General features: G+C 40.6%; 1 protein-coding gene and 1 non-coding gene across 2 annotated transcripts in view; one reads left to right on the top strand and one right to left on the bottom strand.

Moving 5' to 3' along the window:
* The window catches only part of LOC145409044 (outer dynein arm-docking complex subunit 4), a 315,075-nt gene that overhangs the window by 211,789 nt on the left and 83,093 nt on the right, over positions 1 to 20,193 (top strand). The window contains exon 14 of the mRNA XM_080279602.1: positions 19,332 to 19,498. Within this exon, the coding sequence (XP_080135728.1) occupies positions 19,332 to 19,498 (167 nt within the window). The remainder of the gene's footprint in view (positions 1 to 19,331; positions 19,499 to 20,193) is intronic.
* Positions 17,577 to 17,695, bottom strand: LOC145409143 (5S ribosomal RNA). The gene has a single exon (XR_013899065.1). It is a non-coding gene; the product is annotated as a 5S ribosomal RNA (ribosomal RNA).

The following is a 20,193-nucleotide window of genomic DNA, read 5'->3' on the forward strand; positions in this document are numbered from 1 at the left end:
AGAGAAATGGAGTCACTGAATTTACAGTGAGGTTGGATGATAAGGACATGGAAAAGGTGAATGCATTTAAATATTTGGGTAGTGTGATGAGTAAGGCTGGGAGTTTCGGGGATGAAGTGCTTGAATGAGTGCAACAAGGAAGAAACGTTGCTGGTTCTTAGAAAGCAGTGATAAGAAATAGGGAAGTGAACATGGAAGTAAAAAAGTCACAGCATGATAGTATTGTCATACAAACTCTGACTTAGGAAAGTGAAGATTGGAGCTTGTTGGGAGAACACAAGTGAAGAATGAGAGCAGTGGAAATCAGTTATTTGAAAGGAGCAAGTGGAGTTACATGGAGAGACAGACTAACAAGTGGAGAAGTGAGGGATCGTTGTAGTGTGGATGTGGATGTGATAGAAAATATTAAGAGAAATGCAGTGAGGTGGTTTGGCCATGTGGAGAGGGTGGAGAGCGAGAGATTAACCAGGAGAGTGTGTGTGAGGTGGCGGGATGGAGAGGGAGGGGGAAGCCGAGGATAAGATGGAGGATGGAGGATGAGATATCGGCTAACTGGTTTAGAAAGCCCCTGTACACAAATTCTTCGGCCTATACTTTTCCGGACTGTCCTTTCTTCCTCGGCATTTGCTTAAACCTCATAAATCCAATGACATTAAGTATAGTAATGTACCTTTTTTGAAATTCATGCCGCCCAGAGACAATGTAACTTAACTCCGGGGAGAGCTTTCGAACGGGAAAACTTAGTACTAGTCTTTAGTAAAGCCAAATCTGCTGAAAAAAATAAATAAATCAAAATCGTATGTCGAACAATATTGTGATTGCAAAATTATATTACATAGTCAACAAATCCTACCGGATTTATTAAAGTTACTGCGTGCAAACAGCTCAACACAAATGGATGCAGTTTTTCTATACGAATAGGTATTTGGCCGAGCAGACCTATCGATTACAGGCAAGTAACTGCTTCTGTATTGTGGTCCTACGGGTGCAAAATAGTACACTAACAAGGGTAAGCGGCGTTGCCGGGCCAAAAAGGCGAACACTCTAATCCTATTTGTTATAGTTCAATCTACTCCAGAAAGACCATGCACAGGCATAGACACAAGTATCTTCCCAAAGTTTTACATAGCGGAAAAAACGAAGCATCTGAAGCACGCACTGGATGAGATTTTGTTTTCATTGTCTTTCTCCAGTTGTAATTTTTTTTTTTCCAGACTGAGCTGGAAAGATAAAAGTTTTTGTGACTGTACCTCTTATGCTTTTGAAGAGGGATTATTAGGGGTCCAGGAACTTTTCATTTCAACTTTTGCAGACTAACACACAGTATTTCTGCGCACTTGTTTACTGTTACTGGTGACCTCAAATGACCTTGGAGGTCTACCTCACATAGCCTATGTCCTAACTGGAGGTCATGTGAGTGTCCATGCCAAAAATTGGGCTGCTTAGTCCAGTTGTTCTAGCGTGTATTATCGGAGACCTCAAATGACCTCCGACAAGTGACCTCAAATGACCTCGGAGGTCAACTTCACATAGCCTATGTCCAAACTGAAGATCATGTGAATGTCAGTGCCAAAAATTGGCCTGCAGGGGTACCCGGCGTTGCCCGGGCAAAAAAAAAAAAAAAAAAAAAAAAAAAAAAAAGAAAACACCACCGGTGACCTCAAATGACCCATATCTGAATTTTGATCTGCTTATAAACATTCCATGGGTAACCCTGATTCAGAATATCTATGGGTCTGGGGGTCTCTGGCCGTTGGTTTGGGCGTGATTCAAGGACAAACAAAAAACAATGTGTCTCATATATATCTATATCTATCTCTATCTATCTATCTATCTATATAGACAGATAGATAGCTAGATGTAGATATAGATATAGAAATAGATATATATATAGGTATATATAAGAGCCACATTGTTTTATATATATATATATATATATATATATATATATATATATATATATATATACACATCATCATCATCATCATCGAATCCTAGATTGCCCCTTGAGGAGCGTATGAGCCCGGGGCTAGGCAGTTGGTCCTGACATTTAAGATGAGAGTGACCAGCCTCACTCATCCCTGAGTGGCATTACATGAGCAATCAACCCCATCCACCCCTTGGATATAAACCTTCACCGGCTCAATCCGATTGGAGTGCAATAATTACCCACTAGTCAATCAGGCGCCAAAATTTGGTTGTATGGTTACCACCCAGCGTTGTAAATGGTTTCCTGGTGTACAGGAAACCATTTTGCTTGTCACTCAGTGTAGAGTCACCCACAGGCAGAAGGAAGAGGAAAGAATGAAGGAAAGAAAGACAGGAGAGGGAGTGTAAAGTTACCCGTAGGCAGAAGGACAAGGAAAGAATGAAGGAAAGGAAGACAGACGAGGATGGAAGGAAAGAAGGATGGAGGAGAGGAAAGGGCAGACACCCGACAGCAGCATTACATCGAGTGAGTGGATGGTGAGCGCCCTCATCTACCACAATATATATATATATATATATATATATATATATATATATATATATATATATATATATATATATATATATATATATATACCCGGTATAAATACATCTACATTCATCTATCTATCTATCTATCTATCTATATATAGTCAATCCTTGAGTAATGAGTAGTTGAGTAACGCGTTTTTTTTTTTTTTAACACGGTCAGCATAATGCGACAGGTCATAAAACGAGGAAAATCTCGAGCTTATGAGGGAAGTGTCAGCTGATTTGAAAGTCGCGCGCGGTGACGTCACCCCCCCCCTTCCTCCCCGGACTTGCCATGATTGGCCTGCTTTCATCCTGGTACATCCACCTCCAACAGCGAGGTCAACTCCATTGTTTGAACCCTGGACTTCGAAGAATACGACTTAGATGTTGATTGAAGTGCAGAAGCAGCAGCATCTCAAAAATGACAACTACATATGGGGTGAGGGGCGGCAGAAGAGTACGGCACACGTGTACAGTCAAAGACAAAAGTCGTGTCGCGGTTTTGTCCGAGGATTAAGTGAAACACTTGAAACATTATGAAAGCTCTACCACGTTACATGTTCGTGGTTGGCTAGCCTGACTTCGTCAAGCTTCATATCTGCTGCTGATGGGATGAAGACATGAATGAACCCATGAAATTCCGAAGCCTTAACATCGACTCGCAAGAATTGCCGATTCCGAACTTCGTTATGAGAGACGAAATGCCAACGGTTAGGCGATGATCACCTGACATTTCATCTTACATCTTACCACAAAACGTCTAACAGACCTACTATACCATGGTATGGAGAGGTCAAGCAATATGCATCCAACTAACAGAAATATGAGAGGTGGCTTGGTCTTCCTTTATTTACGGGAAATGAATCCTGAAAAGAAAGCTCAAACATTTGGTATAGGCATAACCATAGAAAGGTGGATTAGGATTTCAGGAGGAAGGCACAATGGAGAACCGTCATCACTCAGGTCGTCCTCGTTTTACCACAATACTATAGGACGAGGAAATAATCACAACAGTGGAAACAGCACCTGCAAGCAGTGCTTACGCCGTAAGAAACGAAGTGCACCTAGAATGAAGCACACGAACAGTTGTGTGTAAACTTCGGTCGTCTGGTTTATGTGTTCGAACTCGTCCGTGGGATTCAGTTAGACAGCCACTCTAAAAGGGGAAAAAAAAAAAAAAACAGAATACTGTTCTCATGTGTTGAGTACTATAGTGAATTTTGTTTTACAACACTTAAATAATGTCCCAGGACATAATTATCAACTTTATTAGCTAATTTACAGTTAATAAAGATGGGGAATCGACTTCCGAACACCTATTAAGCTAACTGACTTGTAACGATAATGTTGGCATAAAAATAAAAGATAAACTCTTCATCAATACTAAATAAAAACAGCAGTCAGAAAGATTTAACAATTACGTAGTTTAATTTCGGTAAGTTACAAAAAAATTATATGCTGGCGTCCACAGGGTGGTCACCTGGAGCAAATGGTAACTCAAGTCAGTGCAACCAACCGATCGTTCGACACAGAGCAGACCGCTCCAAAACTATAGTCTTTCAGAAGATATTATCATCAAATTTCACGACACGACTTTTGTCTTTGACTATACCTAGCCTAACTTTTGTTTTTGTTCATGCTATTTTAATACCATTCTTGTTCTGAATTGCAATAGTTATATCTCTTTCAGTGTTTTACATGATGGCTGATATAAGTAGGGGGTTATTTATGTGGGGCAGGATGGTAAGTAGGGGTAAAAGTGAGTTTTGAGAGTCGCCAGAATACATTGTACCGTTCTATATGGCGACATACTGTCTAAGCAACGCGTGTTTGAGTGGCATAGTCCTTGTTACTCGACGAGTGACTTTATATATATATATATATATATATATATATATCATCATCATCATCATCAGCTGTTGAGGTCCACTGCAGGACCGGCTTATCCCTACCGAAGCAGGGACGATACAGCCAATGTATCTCTACCCAGGGGCTTAGGCTGTTTGGTAGAGACTGCATGTAGGGTAAAAAGTGCGTGTGACTGTGATTGTAGTGACTTTGGACATGTGTGTAGTCTGTAAACCAAGTGTAATCGGCCCGCCTTAAGCCGATTGGGTGCAAGCATACTAGTATGCGACACTGGTTCAACCACAGCACCCCTTGTGTCCGCCAAAGTAGCAAGTGGCTTGGTGGACGCTTTCCCAAAGTTTTTACAACTCTTGCGGGAGGCGAACCCGAGCTCATCAACGTGCGAAACGCACACTCTACCACTGTACCACAGAGGCTCCATATATATATATATATATATATATATATATATATATATATATATATACTCGTATGTAGGCATACGTTTCCCTCCAGAGTAAATTAATTACAAGAGTAATGAAATGAGAATCAGAAACTACTTTCTAGTGTTGCATCATATTGCGAAGAAACTAAAATATCCACTCATAATAATTACTTGTTTTCATGATACACCAAGGAAATTCTTCTACAGAAAAAAAAGTAGTAAGCCAGGATGCAAAGAGCGCTTGTCCATCCTTTCCTGGATATCCACACACTAAAAAAAAAAAAAAAATACTTGGGTAATGTAATGAGTAAGGATGGAAGCTTAGAGGATGAAGTGCATGACAGGGTACAACAAGAAAGACAGGTTACTGGTTCTTTGAAAGCAGTGATATGAAATAGGGAAGTGAACATGGAAGTAAAAAAGGCGCTGCATGACAGTGTTGTGGTACCAACTCCTACTTAAGGAAGCGAAGCTTGGACCTTGTTGACTGGACACAAGAGTGAGAGCAGTGGAAATGAGTTTTTTGAGAGGAGCATCTGGAGTTGTATGGAGAGTCAGACTGACAAAGGAGAAAGTGAGGGAGCACTGTGGTGTGGATGTGAATGTGATAGAAAGCGTTAGGAGAAATACAATGAGGTGGTTTGGCCATGTGGAGAGGATGGAAAGCGGGAGACTAACGTGGAGAGTTTATGTGAGTGAGGTGGAAGAGTGAAGAGGGAGGGGGAGACCGAGGATGAGACGGAGGTATGGATTGGAGAGGTGTATGATCGAGGGGAAGTGAGCTGAAAGGATGGCAGCAAAAGGCGGGGGACAAGGAGATATGGAGGCGATTTGTTTGTGGCCACCCCTTACGAGGTTAGGGCTTCGGCGACAGATAGTATAGACAGAAGAATGACTCAGCAAACAATACAGGTGTGAATATAAAATTCCGTGCAAAAAGTGCGATTAAGTTTGCCTTGGACAATTTGAAAAATATTCGAAAGCTAGTATCTCATAAGTACTGTGTACAGCAAGGACGGCCCAACAGAGAAGCGGGTTAATCCAACACAAAACATCCAGTGATCATTTCTGGATGTGTCCGACTCAGAGCATAGGCTTCACATCGTGTTCCCAAGGCCCAGTAGTCCTCCTACATACCATACACCTCCACATGTCATGACTTCGGCGCTAATAACCACCGTCCTTACTGAATACATGCTAGGACTGTCTCATACAGGACTGGTGCACCGGTATTAGCGGGAGTACTTTTACAAAATGTCGGCGGGTCTCCTGGTAGATCAGTACAGTCTGCTTTATGAAATTCAAATTCATAAACTGTTCCTCGCCCCAGCCGGGATTCAAACATGGGTCCATTAAGGACTGCAGGCCACCTCTCTGCCAGTTCAGTCACCACCTCCCCTCAGTCATCGCCTCCCCCTATTTATTAAGCAGATCCGAAGATTCTACAAAAGATAAAAAGAATCTATGAAGGAAATGTATTTAATCCTCTTTGATTTCCGGCACATTTGAAAATAATGCAAACATGAGCTATTGCAATTTTAAATGAGAAAAATTAAGAGTAAATCCTTAACCAGTACCCTCCAGACGTGAGATGACGTGAGGTCACGTCAGGTCAGGTCCCTCTTTATTCTGTCTACTCCTGTCGCAGGTATGTATATAAGACCTCTACTGTCATATCTCTGTCATTCTCTCTGAAAATGTAATACACGAAAGTACTTACTGTTTCTGCTTTAAAAGTTTCTTTAGTTAATTTGCATATACGTGTGTGTGTGTGTGTGTGTGTGTGTGTGTGTGTGTGTGTGTGTGTGTGTGTGTGTGTGTGTGTGTGTGTGTGTGTGTGTGTGTGTGTGTGAATGTTGCTACAGCCGTCTCCTGTCCATTGTGAGGAGTGGTATTTTCGTGAAGACAGACCTGATCAGCCAAGAGCAGGTATCCTACCATGCACTCTTCCCATTGCAGTGAGAAGACAAATACCCTTTTAATTGTAACACACTTCTATTTCCTCTTGTCCTTTGTACTGGGAACAATTATACAGTACTTGACCTCCAATCCTCCGGGACCTTACCATCCTTCCCGGCTAATCTGCACATCTTCCCTGTCCATTCTATAACCATCTAACAGCGGTTATTGGAAAAACTGTACATGCTCGTCAGCGGAGATGCACAGGTTCAGCATTATATTTCACTAATATCCGTGGTCTTAATACCACTCTGAATTCCATTCACGTTTTTCGTTCAGTCAATATCCCATCTAGTCCAGTTCTCTAACTCTACTGACATATCCCCATTTTGTTTTCCTGGTTACCATCTCCTCACAATCTTCCGAAAGAAGGATGGACCTGGTGGTATACCAAATATAAATTTGCAACTGACACTGTTAGCTTGGCTTCAGCTAACTTTGATTATTAACTGTATAAACTAAATTATCTAAATATTACTAAATATATTTGTGTAGTCTACTGCTCCCCCAATTCTTCTTCAGGACCCAATGAATTTGACTCGATATCCACATAGTTGTCTAACTTTAACCTCACCCTTACCACTGAAACTACCATTTTCGGTTATTTTAACGTCCATAATGAAGAATGGTTATAGCATTATGCCACGCATGACAATACTGGTCTAGACTGCGAGCTGTTTGCACAATTGTTAATTCTCACGCAGTTGGTAAAACTAACAACCAGAATACCACATAATCCTGACCCTAACGCCCATCTATGGGATATATTACTGACAAATTATCCAGATCAATTAGGGATAGAAGTATTGTTACCACTTGGATCCCCCGATCACAATCTCATCAAAGCCTCACTAGTCAGTTCCCTTAACCCTCCCAGTTCTGAACCTATCAGGGTGACCAGGCGGCTAATTGATAGGGCAGACTGGGCTGGATTCAGAAACTATCTTGCTGGTATTCCATGGCAGTCTTTCTTTACCAGTGACATTAGTTCTACCCAGTCCCACATTAATGACTTAATACAAGCTGGTATTAAACTATTCATAACCAATCAGCAATTCATTAAAAGATCGGACTTCCCAAAATGGTTTGACAACAAGTGTGCCACAGCAACATCCCAAATTCCGTAGCATGTAACTTTTACTTAAAAACAAATGAATCCCTTAGTCAATTTAAAATTGCTAGAAACCATGCAAGAGCAGTAATAAATCTCACTCTAGATCACACTTTCTTTACAATCAACCATCAGAAGTATTAAACAAACCTAATGACAATAGAATATTCTGGTCAACTCTCAGTTCTTTCAATAATAACTTTAACAAGTCATCGCCCAATGTCACACTAAAATCTTCAGATGGTAACGCTATAAGTGATCCGCGTGGTAAAGCGAACTTCCTTCCCAGTACATTTGTCAGGAATTCTGCCTTAGAGGTAGTCAGCCAGAACGTCCCTGTACTAGAAATTTACTCTCCTGAAATTGTTCCACTCAAGATACTGACTATATACAAAAGAATCCATCCTAGACAATTTACCAACCAACAAAGCTCAAGTCCAGGTGAAATTCCTCCAATTGTTTTTAAAAAGTGTTCCCCTGAATTTGCTCCTGTTCTGGCTAAATTATTCAGACTATGCATACGTACTACTTCATTCCTTAATTCTTAGAAGGAAGCCAATATCCACCCAGTTCCGAAGAAGGGAAGTTCATCCGACCCTTCTGATGACTGACCAATTGCTATCACATCTCTCGGTAAAGTGTTAGAGACTGTAATTAATAAGCACAGAGTTAAACATATTGAATCCAGCAACTTAATTAAATATAGACAGTATGGTTTTTGCCACGAAAGATCCACTGTTGATATGATCAATTGCTCAATCTCCTGACTTATAGTAACCATCAGTCAATTGACCAACATGGAGAAACTCATGCAGTAGCCCTTAATATTTCTAATGCTTTTGGCAGAGCATGGCACCGTTCCCTGCTATCCAAACCCCATTTCTATGGCATAACATCCTTTATTCCTCTGATTTCCTCATGTCTCAGCGACAGAAAGATAGAAGTAGACGATGTATATTCCAATTTCCACGCGGATAATGCCGGCGTGGCAGAAGGATCAATTCTGGCTCCAACCTTGTTCCTAATTCATATTAACGATGTTTTATCTGTCACCCATAATCCCATCCATTCAAATGCAGATGACTCAGCACTTACCAGTTCATTTACACTAAAACACTAATTCACAGAGTTTACTATCTCCAACTTACAACTCTGTACAGCACTCTTCATGAATCAAGACTTATCTGAAATTAGTGAATGGGGACAAAATACAGTTGTCTCCTAGAGTGCTAGAAAGATAAAAAATAATAATTTTACTAATAAACAGGCAGTGCCGGATTCCAATAGTACCTTTAGTGCTACTAATATTCTTATCTCTAAAAGTATTGAAATTCTCAGTGTTTCACTAAACAATGCCCCTAGCTGGACCTCTCATGTTAGATCACTCACTAAAACCGCTTCAAAGAAATTTGGATTTTTGTACAGAGTACGTAACCTCTTCACTGACGAGCAGTTATCTATAATTTACAAATCATGTGCCCTCTCAGCTGGAACATTGTTCACCTTGTGGAATGGATATGGAGAGGTTGTACTAACACAACTAAACAAAATTCAGAACAACGTTGTTAGGATCATTAATAACCCTACTATTAGAAATGAACTACCTCCCCTACAAGTAGGACGAAATGTTGCCTCCCTTTCATAATTTTACATATACTTTTGTGGCAAATATTCAGACGAAGTTGCATCCATTGTGCCACCTCTCCATGCCTTCCCCCACGCTGTACGGGCATCTGGTAGTGCTGTTGGAACCTCGTAGCCACCATTTATATATATGTAACTCTTTAGTCTTGCAACAGGTAAGTCTTGAGTATTGGTCAAAGTTATTTTGGTAATTGAAGAGCAGGAGGAGTTAAAGACGAATACAGGGAGTTGATCTTGATTTGTTATCTTCAAAGAAAGTCTAAGTTGAGCAGCGCATGTATTACACAGGAACTTAATTTACTAAGTCTAGTCGGACCCCTCTTCTTATCTGATCTCTCCACTACCTGCCGGTTCTATGGCTTGCCCCATTGTGAGCTCTGATTCCTACATTCTCGTTTAGCAGGGGTCGTGTCACGTGGGCTATACTGTTGTGAAGCTTCTAGAACACTGTACGTCTGTGTGTATGTACAACTTCTGGTGCACCTCTAGCATTCCTTCACTTAAGAGTTGCAAGGGTTGCTGACACACTTCCTTTCTTTACCCCTGGCTTGGTGCTTCTATCTGACTATCCACCTGTCTATCTATCTATCTAACTATCTATGAGTTGTATTATTATAATATGGAGTCCTGACAGCGCTCATGACTGGACTGTCACACTGCCATGCTGCAGAACTTCTGCCTATCAGGATTCTTATATTCCCCGAACTCCATCTTTTTGGAACTCGCTTCCCCAGAGTGGTTTCCCCCCAAACTTCAACCTATGGCTGTTCAAGTCCAACTGTTACGGTTTTTTTATGAATGGAGGACACCTATCATCTGATGTATGGATTTTTTTTTATTAACTTGTTTTTCCTTCCTCTGTTCTATATATATATATATATATATATATATATATATATATATATATATATATATATATATATATATATATATATATATATATATATATATATATATATATATATATATATATATATATATATATATTGTTACATGGCCTATGATTTCATCATCCTTTGTGTAATTCTAACGCACAGTATGCTGCATGTTTGATCACGAGCGTGTTCTGCCTCAGTCCCCCCCTTCTACCGTTATAGTAGAGTAAGTCGTTCTTTCTGTTGTTCAGAGCGGGATTGTCAACTCTTTGTCCCCATGGTTTCATTTGCGAGTCCTTCTTACAAGTTGCATCAAGCTCTGCCGGCCCCTATATAATGAGCTTAGTCTCTGCATCATTGCCACTTAGATCTACTCATTTTGTTCACATCTCTGTCCTCCCCTGTATAGTTGTTATTATTGAGGGCTCAGGAAGTCTCCAACCATCTACCAGCTCTGTGTAATTTGAGTATAACTGTTGTTGCACTTTTTCTTGTACTGTATAGCGTAAGGTGTTGATTTGTAGGCCTAGTGAGTTTTTTTTGTAATTTGTGTGGGATTCATTTTGTCAGCCAGTTTTAATACTATTTTGTATCTGTAATAATTTATCTTGCATTAACTGAGCATTACCCAGTGTATTTTCATTTTATCAGGGCTGACTTAGGTAAATTTACTCTTGCTAATTTCATGTTAATAGAGGCTATTGCAGTTAACCATATATTTTACCTGTTTTTTGCCATTACATTATCCTTATGAGTCCTGAATGTTTTGTTGTTATTTTGAGCATTAAACTTTAACTTGTAATTTTACCTAACTCTTTTGTTTTGAACCTGGAACTTTACGGGACAGTAGTGATTTTTAGTATTCTCACTTAAAGTGTACATCATCTTTCTCTGTTCCGTAACATAAATTTGGCGACCTCTTATCAGGATATTCAGGATATTATCATAAGGATATTGCTTGATATTTTGTGACTGTGATTTATTCTTGATGTCTACTATTACTACGCTTGATGAAGCCAAAGATTTTTTGTCAAATGTGCAAACAGTGTGTGATGTAGAAAACAGAACAAAGAATGAACTTAAGCTTGTTGCTCAACAATTGGGAATTGCAGTTCACTCTCATCATTCTAAAGATCAAATTGTTGGCATGATTAATAAAAGCTTGTTTAATGTAACTCCTCCAAATGAGCAAACGCAGATTGAATTAGCTAAGTTACAGCTAGCCCTGCAGGAGGCTCGTGTTAAGGAGGCTGAATTTCAAGCAAATGCTAAGGAGGCTGAGTCTCAGGCTAAGGAGGCGGAGTCTCAGGCTAAGCAGGCGGAGTCTCATGCTCGTATTCAGGAGGCTGAATTTCAGGCAAATGCTAAGGAGGCGGAGTCTCAGGCTCGTATTCCGGAGGCACAGATACAGGCACAAATTGAACTTGCCAGGATTCAGGCAGACCATGAGTATCGCATGAAACAAGGTGGAACTGGATCATCTAGCTCTGATGATTTTGATGTGGCTAAAAATGTTAAAACTTGTCCCTCCTTTTAATGAATCTGATTTAACAAAGTATTTTCAGTTGTTTGAGAGGGTAGCTACAGGTTTTAATTGGCCCAAAAAGTATTGGCCAGTACTCCTTCAAACTGTTCTCACCGGTAAAGCTCAAGTAACTTATGCATCTTTGCCTCAGGATCAATCTGATAATTATGATGTAGTTAAGAGCTTGATTCTTAAGGCCTATGAGCTTGTTCCTGAAGCCTATAGAGTATAATTTAGGACAACTTACAAGCAAGATAAGCAATCCCATGTTGAGTATGCAAAAATCAAAGAAGATCTGTTAGAGCAGTGGTTAAATTCTAAGAATGTGGTTTCTGTTTTTGGTAAATTTAAGCAGATGATTTTGCTGGAGGACTTCAAAAGGTGTATTTATAAAGATGTAAGCCTATATCTTGATGAGAAAAGAATAGATAATTTGTCTGATGCTGCAGTTTTAGCTGATGAATATGTTCTCACTCACAAGAGATATTCTAAAGAAAAAGGGAAAGCTGAGAGTAAGTACGTTGCCTCTACTCAGAGTACAGGTAACAGGAAAGAGAATAAAGATGATATTTCTCAGGAAGTAAATACCAGCTTCACCTCTAGATTTCAGAAAAGTAAATGTACTTATTGTAGTAAGCTTGGTCATACTACGGAGAAATGTTTCAGGAGACAGCGTGATGTGAACAAAAAGGAGTCTTTAAATATTCAGTCAATTGGTCTAGTGTCCACTCTTGACAGTTCCCAGAATTCTTTAACTGAGTTAACTGAACCTGCTTTGAGGGGTAACTTAAATTCTCATGATGGAGCTCCTCTTTTGAGCAGTAATGTGGGTGACACTCTCAAGAATTCATGTGCTAATTTCCTGTCTGATGGTTTTGTCAGTCCTCTGGACAGTAATGACAGGAAATCAGTTAAAATATATCGTGATACAGTTGCTTGCCAATCCCTTATGCTGACCAGTGTTCTAGGCTCTAATGTTAATTCCTCTGATGAAACTGTAATCTTACAAGGTGTAGGGAATAATTACTTCTCTGTCCCTCTGTGCAGAGTGAATTTAGAGTCTGGTTTTGTTAATGGTTCCGTTATGGTTGGGTTGGTTGAGACACTCCCAATGTCAGGTGTAACTTTCTTACTTGGAAATGATATTGGTGGAAGTCAAGTGTGTCCAGCTCCTCAGTTGTCTAGTGAGCCAGTGGCTGCGTCCCAGGATTGTGATGTCCCTGATGTGTTCCCTGCATGTGCCGTCACTAGGGCTAAGTCTAAAGTTACTGGTGATTTAGAGGATAATGATGATGATGATGTTATCCTAGCTGACACTTTTCTTGCTAATTTGGACCACTCACCAGATGAGGCAGTACCCCGTAGTGTTGATAATTTGTCTCGTCAAGAGTTGGTTGAGTTGCAGGTTGCTGACCCTGAGTTGAATGGTCTAGCTAACTCTGCTTGCAGTGAGGAAGAGTCAGCCGGTGCTTCTACTTGTTATTATGTAAAGTCAGGAGTACTTATGAGGAAGTGGAGACCCCCAACAGCATCAGCCGACTGTGAATGGGAGGTTGTACATCAAGTTGTCATCCCTCGTGTTTGTAGGCAGGACATCATTAGAGTGGCTCATGATTCCAGTTTGGCAGGACACCTTGGAGTGAGGAAGACTGTGGCATGCATTTTGAAACACTTCTACTGGCCAGGTATCTTCAGGGATGTTTCCTGGTATTGTAAGTCTTGTCACACCTGTCAAGTTGTGATCAGACCGAAAAGGTTGCACCTCTAGTTCCCATTCCTCCTTTTGAGGCGCCTTTCACCCGTGTGTTGGTGGATATTGTGGGCCCTCTTCCTAAGACTTCTTCAGGATTTTCTTATGTGTTGACCCTAATTGATATGGCTACTCGTTATCCTGAAGCCATTCCACTTAGAAATATCTCAGCAAAGAACGTGGTTAAGGAAATGCTAGGGTTCTTCACAAAGTTTGGTCTGCCCAAGGAGGTACAGTCAGACCGGGGAAGTAATTTCATGTCAAACGTTTTCAAGCAGTCTCTGAAAGAGTTGGGCATCACCCAGATCACGTCTTCAGCTTACCATCCCCAGACCCAAGGAGCGTTGGAGAGATATCATCAAACACTCAAATCGATGCTCAAGAAATACCGTTTGGAACATCAGAAAGACTGGGATAAAGGTCTTCCATTCGTTGTGTTTGCTGCAAGAGAATCTCCAAATGAATCACTGGGCTTCTCACCCTTTGAACTACTGTTTGGCCATGAAGTAAGAGGACCCCTTAAGTTACTCAAGGAATGCTGGCTGTCGGAGGAAAATGACGTCAACCTGCTGGAGTATGTGATGAAGTTTAAAGAACGGCTGTCCACTGCTTTACAGCTGGCGAGAGAGAATTTAGGAGCTGCTCAGGAGAAGATGAAGACTTGGTATGATAAGAAGTCCAGGTTACGCCACTTTCAGCCAGGAGATCAGGTTTTGATTCTGCTACCAGTTCATGGGCAACCTCTTCAAGCCAAGTTTAGTGGTCCTTATTTCGTGGAGAAGAAACTCAGTGATGTCAACTATGTCATCGCCACACCAGATCGTAGAAAGAACAAGCAACTATGTCACATCAACATGCTAAAGTTATATCACAGGCGGGACGAAAATAATCCAGTCTGCACTGCAGCTGTTCCACCCGAGTCTGCAAGTGAAGCTCTCCCATGCAGTATGAGCCTGAGTGATAGTTTGGGGAAGAATCCTGATATCATGAATGATCTCCAGACTAAGCTTTCTCATCTACCTCCCGAGGAAAGGCAGGAGTTTTCGGCATTACTGCAGGAGTACCCGCAAGTGTTCCGTGCCACTCCAGGAAGAACCACTGTGTTGATGCATGATGTCGATGTTGGAGACGCAAAGCCAATTAAATTGCCTCCTTACCGTGTGAACCCAGTGAAAGTTCCTCTCATCCAGAAGGAGCTTGGCTACCTGTTGGACCACAAGATGATTGAGCCCTGTCAGAGCGAGTGGAGTTCTCCTGTCACTCTGGTCCCTAAGCCAGGTGGGTCACAGCGGCTTTGCATCGACTACAGACGTGTTAATCGGATGACGAAAACAGACACTTACCCTCTCCCTCGTGTGGAAGATTGCATAGACAAGATCGCAAAGGCTAGGTACATAAGTAAGTTTGATTTGTTAAAGGGATACTGGCAAGTACCTATGACTGAACGTGCTAGGGAGATCTCATGTTTTGTAACACTAGGAAAGAAAATGTTATTGCAGATTGCTTATCTAGACTTTAGACAGATTGTTTTAGAGTAATAAGAAATTTCCTTTGTAAATTTCTTTTTCTTTGTGGAGAGGTGTTACATGGCCTATGATTTCATCATCCTTTGTGTAATTCTAATGCACAGTATGCTGCATGTTTGATCACGAGCGTGTTCTGCCTAAGTCCCCCCCTTCTACCGTTATAGTAGAGTAAGTCGTTCTTTCTGTTGTTCAGAGCGGGATTGTCAACTCTTTGTCCCCATGGCTTCATTTGCGCGTCCTTTTTACAAGTTGTATCAAGCTCTGCCGGCCCCTATATAATGAGCTCAGTCTCTGCATCATTGCCACTTAGATCTACTCCTCATTTTGTTCACATCTCTGTCCTCCCCTGTACAGTTGTTATTATTGAGTGCTCAGGAAGTCTCCAACCATCTAGCAGCTCTGTGTAATTTGAGTATAACTGTTGTTGCACTTTTTCTTGTACTGTATAGCGTAAGGTGTTGATTTGTAGGCCTAGTGAGTTTTTTTTGTAATTTGTGTGGGATTCATTTTGTCAGCCAGTTTTAATACTATTTTGTATCTGTAATAATTTATCTTGCATTAACTGAGCATTACCCAGTGTATTTTCATTTTATCAGGGCTGACTTAGGTAAATTTACTCTTGCTAATTTCATGTTAATAGAGGCTATTGCAGTTAACCATATATTTTACCTGTTTTTTGCCATTACATTATCCTTATGAGTCCTGAATGTTTTGTTGTTATTTTGAGCATTAAACTTTAACTTGTAATTTTACCTAACTCTTTTGTTTTGAACCTGGAACTTTACGGGACAGTAGTGATTTTTAGTATTCTCACTTAAAGTGTACATCATCTTTCTCTGTTCCGTAACAATATATATATATATATATATATATATATATATATATATATATATATATATATATATATATATATATATATATATATACTCTCTCTCTCTCTCTCTCTCTCTCACTATATATATATATATATATATATATATATATATATATATATATATATATATATATAGTGTGCGTTTCGCACGCTAGAGGGCGAGGGTTCGCCTCCCGCCAGAGTTGTAAAAACTTTGGGAATCGTTCACCAAGCCACTTGCTACTTTGGCGGACATAAGGGGTGCTGTGGTTGAACCAGTGTCGCATACTAGTATGCTTGCACCCAATCGGCTTAAGGCGGGCTGATTACACTTGGTTCACAGACTACACACACATCCAAAGCCATTACACTTACAAGCATTTCTCACCTTACATACAGTCTCTACCAGACAGCCTAAGCCACTGGGTAGAGATACATTGGCTGTATCGTCCCTGCTTCGGTAGGGATAGGCCGGTCCTGCAGTGGACCTCCTCAACGGATGATATATATATATATATATATATATATATATATATATATATATATATATATATATATATATATATATATATATATATATATATATATATATATATAATCTCTCCCCTGAATGTCATTATTATGCCACTCACTCTCTCAGTTGCAAGGGCTTTCCACATTTTGACTTTCTTCATTGCTTCAGATACTTTCATCCTACTAATCTCTTCTTCCCTGGTCGCCTGTGTTCTTCCAATAATTCCCCTACCACGTATAATAGCGCTCGTTCATTATATTCAACAGTTCATTGTTGTATTGTCTCCGCCTGCTCACATATTCTCCGGTCTTCATCAACATTCTGTCACTGCTATTTATCACGTCTACCTTGCTTCCCCTGTCACTGTCTTACTTTCCTGACCCCCTTGCAAAACAGTTTCTTGCATTCGCTCCACTCTACACTTAGGTTTCATCCAAACTCTTCATCCACGCTTGTTTTACTGTTACTCTCTCATACTACTCTTTTCACCTCTCTCCTCTTCTCCACACATAACACTGTATGCAGCCTCACAACACCTCCATTCAGTTATATCTCAAATAGTCACTACTGTACATGCTTTCTTCTCTGCATCAGCTCGTTTCACCTCATCATTCCCCCACAATGTTCCTTGCACCCCACTGCGTATTGTCTTCACCGTACATATTACTTCACATGCTGCACAAATTAATTTTCTTCTGTGAATATCTTACATATGCCTTCTACCTGCTCCATCTACTCTAGATCATATCTACCTAGTGGCTCTTCTACTTTTCTCTTGTATTCTGTCTTTTATCATCCTCCTGCAGTCTTTTTACTCCTTCAGTAGGAAGTGCTTTCTTCTGTCTTAATTATTAACTATATAACTTCAACAAACAATATATATTTTAAAATCTCATTCAACATTCATTCATTGCCAGACGCCATGTATCCCAAACGGGGTGGCCAAGGGCTTAGAGTTAATTGTTTTTACAGGGAGGGGCACTAATCCTCCACCAACCCCACTTGACACGTAGGGAGAACGTTATGCCAACAGCATCTGGTGTTCCCAGGCGGTCACCCATCCAAGTACTAACCAGACCCAACGTTGCTTAACTTCGCTGATCGGACGGGAAGCGGTGTACTCAACGTGGTATGGCCGTTGGCATAATCAGGCTAAATTACGTTCCCCAAAATCATTTTGAACAAATAGCCGTACCTGCTTTTAATGAAATATTCAACCTAGTTTCTGAAAGTCACAGTCGTAGCACACACTTCGAATAATAGGTGTGTTACCCCAATATTCCTGCAAGCTGCCCAACAGCCATAACATGTGTGACGGCAAACTGTTTATCATGCCAGAATAATCCACCTCCGACTGATACCAGTTGTAATTTCTTGGAAGACATTATTTCTAGGGACTGAAGTAGAAATGCCTTTAAGCCAAACGCTTTCACGTCCCTCTGACTAGAAAATCTAGCAGATGGCCAGTCAACACTTGAACTATCGTTTTCGTGTAATGTACTTTATTTTCTTATGTACTTTAATGGCGCTGTTGTCCATCATGTTTATACCTTAGGAAAACTTATTAAAATGAAAAGGTTAGAAATAATTTCCATTAGCCTCTTTGGCGTCATTGCGTCTGCTAATTAGCAATGTCAAAAGCATTGCTATTTTTATCGAGTATACATCTTCACATATATTTTACACACACACACACACACACACACACACACACACACATATATATATATATATATATATATATATATATATATATATGTAAAATCACTTGGATACATGTGATTAAGAGATACGAATATACTGATATCCACAAAGAAAAAAGAACCATTAAATGTTCCGAGTGCTCACTTGTATTCGCTAAAGCACTCAGAGCATTCGTGTCTCCCTCTTCCGTGGACATCAACATGCGTATGCATGTATGAATGGACATACTAGTATATGCGTATGTTTAAGTCTACTAATGCTTTATTCAAAGATGATAAAGAATGCCACGTATAATGCGCACTTGTCTGAGAAAAATGGACTAGATGATGGTGTAGAACGATTACAAGTCAAGAACACGGTTAAAGGTTCTAAAGGTCGGTGTTATTTCATAAATACGTAATTTTATTTGGATCACATTTGGTACGTATATTTTGATGTAAGTAATTCGATTTTGATGCGAATCGATCAAAGGTCAAAGTCGCTGATTATGGTCAAAATTCGGGTGCGCCGTCGCTGTGAACTCTAGACACTCTTAATCTAGTAAGAGTCTTGTTACCGTCATAAGATTAGAAGTGACTTCTGGCAGTAAAGGGGGGTTAACACGCTCAGGCCCTACTTGGTCGTCCTTGACCGCCTGTGCAGTAGGAGAATGGAGACGCGGCAGTATATGACATGATAGTACAGAATGTATGGTTATGAAAGGTACCGGAGTGAGAGGAGCAATTTTGTGTTAGTGTAAGGTGTGAAAAGGCAAAGTGTGGTAGCATGTAGTGTGGTGGTACTGTATATAAGGTTGGGAGTGTTCTGAGACCATGATGTAAGATTTGTAAGGTGTGTGTGTGTGTGTGTGTGTGTGTGTGTGTGTGTGTGTGTGAGAGAGAGAGAGAGAGAGAGAGAGAGAGAGAGAGAGAGAGAGAGAGAGAGAGAGAGAGAGAGAGAGAGAGATAATACCTGGTAGTGTGCTAGTGTACTGTATTAATAAGTAGTTTGGAAAATAAATCGTTAAGGAAGAGGTGTTAGGTAGCCTCTTCAACCGACGAGAATATGGGCCTAAGTGTCATATCTATCCCGACAGTGAGTACAGCGAGGAGGAGCACGTAGCGGTGGAGGCGCTGGGACGGACGCTAGCCAACCAGGGACAGCATGCGGAGGCCGTGGCCGTGTGGGAACGACGCATCCCTGCCACCACCACTAGCAGGCAGCGTGCCTCACTCTTCCTGCTTATTGCTAAGTCTTATTTTGGTAAGTACTATGCCTGACACAACCACAGCTACCACCAGGAGGCAACTCGACTTATTTTTCTTGCTTTATGCTAATACTTTGGTTGGCGTTGAACAGTACCTACCATAAACGCCACTACCAAACTACTCCCAGCAAATAGCACGCCCCACTCTTCCTGCTACTTAAGTCTTTCTGTGGTTTAGTGCTATACCTTCCACAACCATCACTACCTCGGCCACCATCAACATAACCACCACCACCACCAGATAGCGCACCTCACTTCGTTAACTTCGTACCTTTGTTCCATACGCCATCAAACACTAATGTCCTGATAACAGTGGAGCTTCAGGAAGTCGCTGGATTCATCTCTGGCTCCATGTACAGTAGTTCAACATTCTCAACATTATCGAAAATTTCTTCACTTGCAGCCACAGCTTCAACTATTCAATCCATTTACCTTTTCTGCGGTCGCATTTGTTGTCTTCTTCCTCTTGGTCCCAGTTGTTGTATTGCGCTGGTTATCATTCACTATTATTACATCCACAACTGGCAACCCGAGAGAGAAGTTTTTTTTTTTTTTATTGATCTGTGTGTGTGTGTGTGTGTGTGTGTGTGTGTGTGTGTGTGTGTGTGTGTGTGTGTGTGTGTGTGTGTGTGTGTGTGTGTGTGTGTGAACAAAGTAACTCAAGCACTCTTCATTTGATTTAGACTGATTT

The sequence above is a fragment of the Coenobita brevimanus genome, chromosome 79 (assembly GCF_032717465.1).
Source record: "Coenobita brevimanus isolate Jiangsu-jjx chromosome 79, ASM3271746v2, whole genome shotgun sequence".
Taxonomy (NCBI): domain Eukaryota; kingdom Metazoa; phylum Arthropoda; class Malacostraca; order Decapoda; family Coenobitidae; genus Coenobita; species Coenobita brevimanus.